The 1656-nt window shown below is 51.6% G+C and overlaps 1 protein-coding gene across 1 annotated transcript in view; it reads left to right on the forward strand.

Moving 5' to 3' along the window:
- Positions 1–6: 6 nt before the first annotated feature.
- PCDHB8 (protocadherin beta 8) overlaps positions 7–1656 on the forward strand; it is a gene marked incomplete at its 5' end in the record, with an annotated part of 2698 nt that continues 1048 nt past the window's right edge. The window contains one exon of the mRNA XM_011965102.1: positions 7–1416. Coding sequence (XP_011820492.1) covers positions 7–1416 — 1410 coding nt within the window. The remainder of the gene's footprint in view (positions 1417–1656) is intronic.

Consider the following 1656-nt stretch of genomic DNA (forward strand, 5'->3'; position numbering starts at 1 on the left):
CTTTTTCACTTTCTCCTTTTGGGCTTCTCTCTGGCGGGCGCGGCGGAACCTAGACGCTATTCTGTGGTGGAGGAAACAGAGGGCAGCTCCTTTGTCACCAATTTAGCAAAGGACTTGGGTCTGGAGCAGAGGGAATTCTCCAGGCGGGGGGTTAGGGTTGTTTCCAGAGGGAACAAACTACATTTGCAGCTCAATCAGGAGACCGGGGATTTATTGCTCAATGAGAAATTGGACCGTGAGGATCTGTGTGGTCACACAGAGCCCTGTGCGCTACATTTCCAAGTGTTGCTAGAGAGTCCCTTCGAGTTTTTTCAAGCTGAACTACAGGTAATAGACATAAACGACCACTCTCCAGTATTTCTGGACAAAGAAATGTTGGTGAAAGTGTCAGAGAGCAGTCCTCCTGGGACTACGTTTCCTCTGAAGAATGCTGAAGACTTAGATGTAGGCCAAAACAATATTGAGAACTATATCATCAGCCCCAACTCCTATTTTCGGGTCCTCACCCGCAAACGCAGTGATGGCAGGAAATATCCAGAGCTGGTGCTGGACAAAGCGCTGGACCGAGAGGCAGAAACGGAACTCAGGTTGACACTCACAGCACTGGATGGTGGCTCTCCGCCCAGATCTGGCACTGCTCAGGTCTACATTGAAGTCCTGGACGTCAACGATAATGCCCCTGAATTTGAGCAGCCTTTCTATAGGGTGCAGATCTCTGAGGACAGTCCAATAGGCTTCCTGGTTGTCAAGGTCTCTGCCACGGATGTAGACACAGGAGTCAACGGAGAGATCTCCTATTCACTTTTCCAAGCTTCAGATGAGATAAGCAAAACTTTCAAGGTCGATTCCTTGACAGGAGAAATTGAACTAAAAAAACAACTCGATTTCGAAAAACTGCAGTCCTATGAAGTCAATATCGAGGCAAGAGACGCTGGAACCTTTTCTGGAAAATGCACCGTTCTGATTCAAGTGATGGATGTGAATGACCATGCCCCAGAAGTTACCATGTCTGCATTTACCAGCCCAATACCTGAGAACGCGCCTGAAACTGTGGTTGCACTTTTCAGTGTTTCAGATCTTGATTCAGGAGAAAATGGGAAAATAAATTGCTTCATTCAGGAGGATCTACCCTTCCTCCTGAAATCTTCTGTGGGGAACTTTTATACTCTACTAACAGAGAAACCACTAGACAGAGAAAGCAGAGCCGAGTACAACGTCACTATCACCGTCACTGACTTAGGGACACCCAGTCTGACAACACACCTCAATATGACCGTGCTGGTCTCAGACGTCAATGACAACGTCCCCGCCTTCTCCCAAACCTCCTACACCCTGTTCGTCCGCGAGAACAACAGCCCCGCCCTGCACATCGGCAGCGTCAGCGCCACAGACAGAGACTCAGGCACCAACGCCCAGGTCACCTACTCACTGCTGCCGCCCCAGGACCCGCACCTGTCCCTCACCTCCTTGGTCTCCATCAACGCGGACAACGGCCACCTGTTCGCCCTCAGGTCTCTGGACTACGAGGCCCTGCAAGGGTTCGAGTTCCGCGTGGGCGCTTCAGACCGCGGCTCCCCGGCGCTGAGCAGCGAGGCGCTGGTGCGCGTGCTGGTGCTGGACGCCAACGACAACTCGCCCTTCGTGCTGTACCCGCTG

Source organism: Mandrillus leucophaeus, unplaced genomic scaffold (genome assembly GCF_000951045.1).
Source record: "Mandrillus leucophaeus isolate KB7577 unplaced genomic scaffold, Mleu.le_1.0 Scaffold714, whole genome shotgun sequence".
NCBI lineage: Eukaryota > Metazoa > Chordata > Mammalia > Primates > Cercopithecidae > Mandrillus > Mandrillus leucophaeus.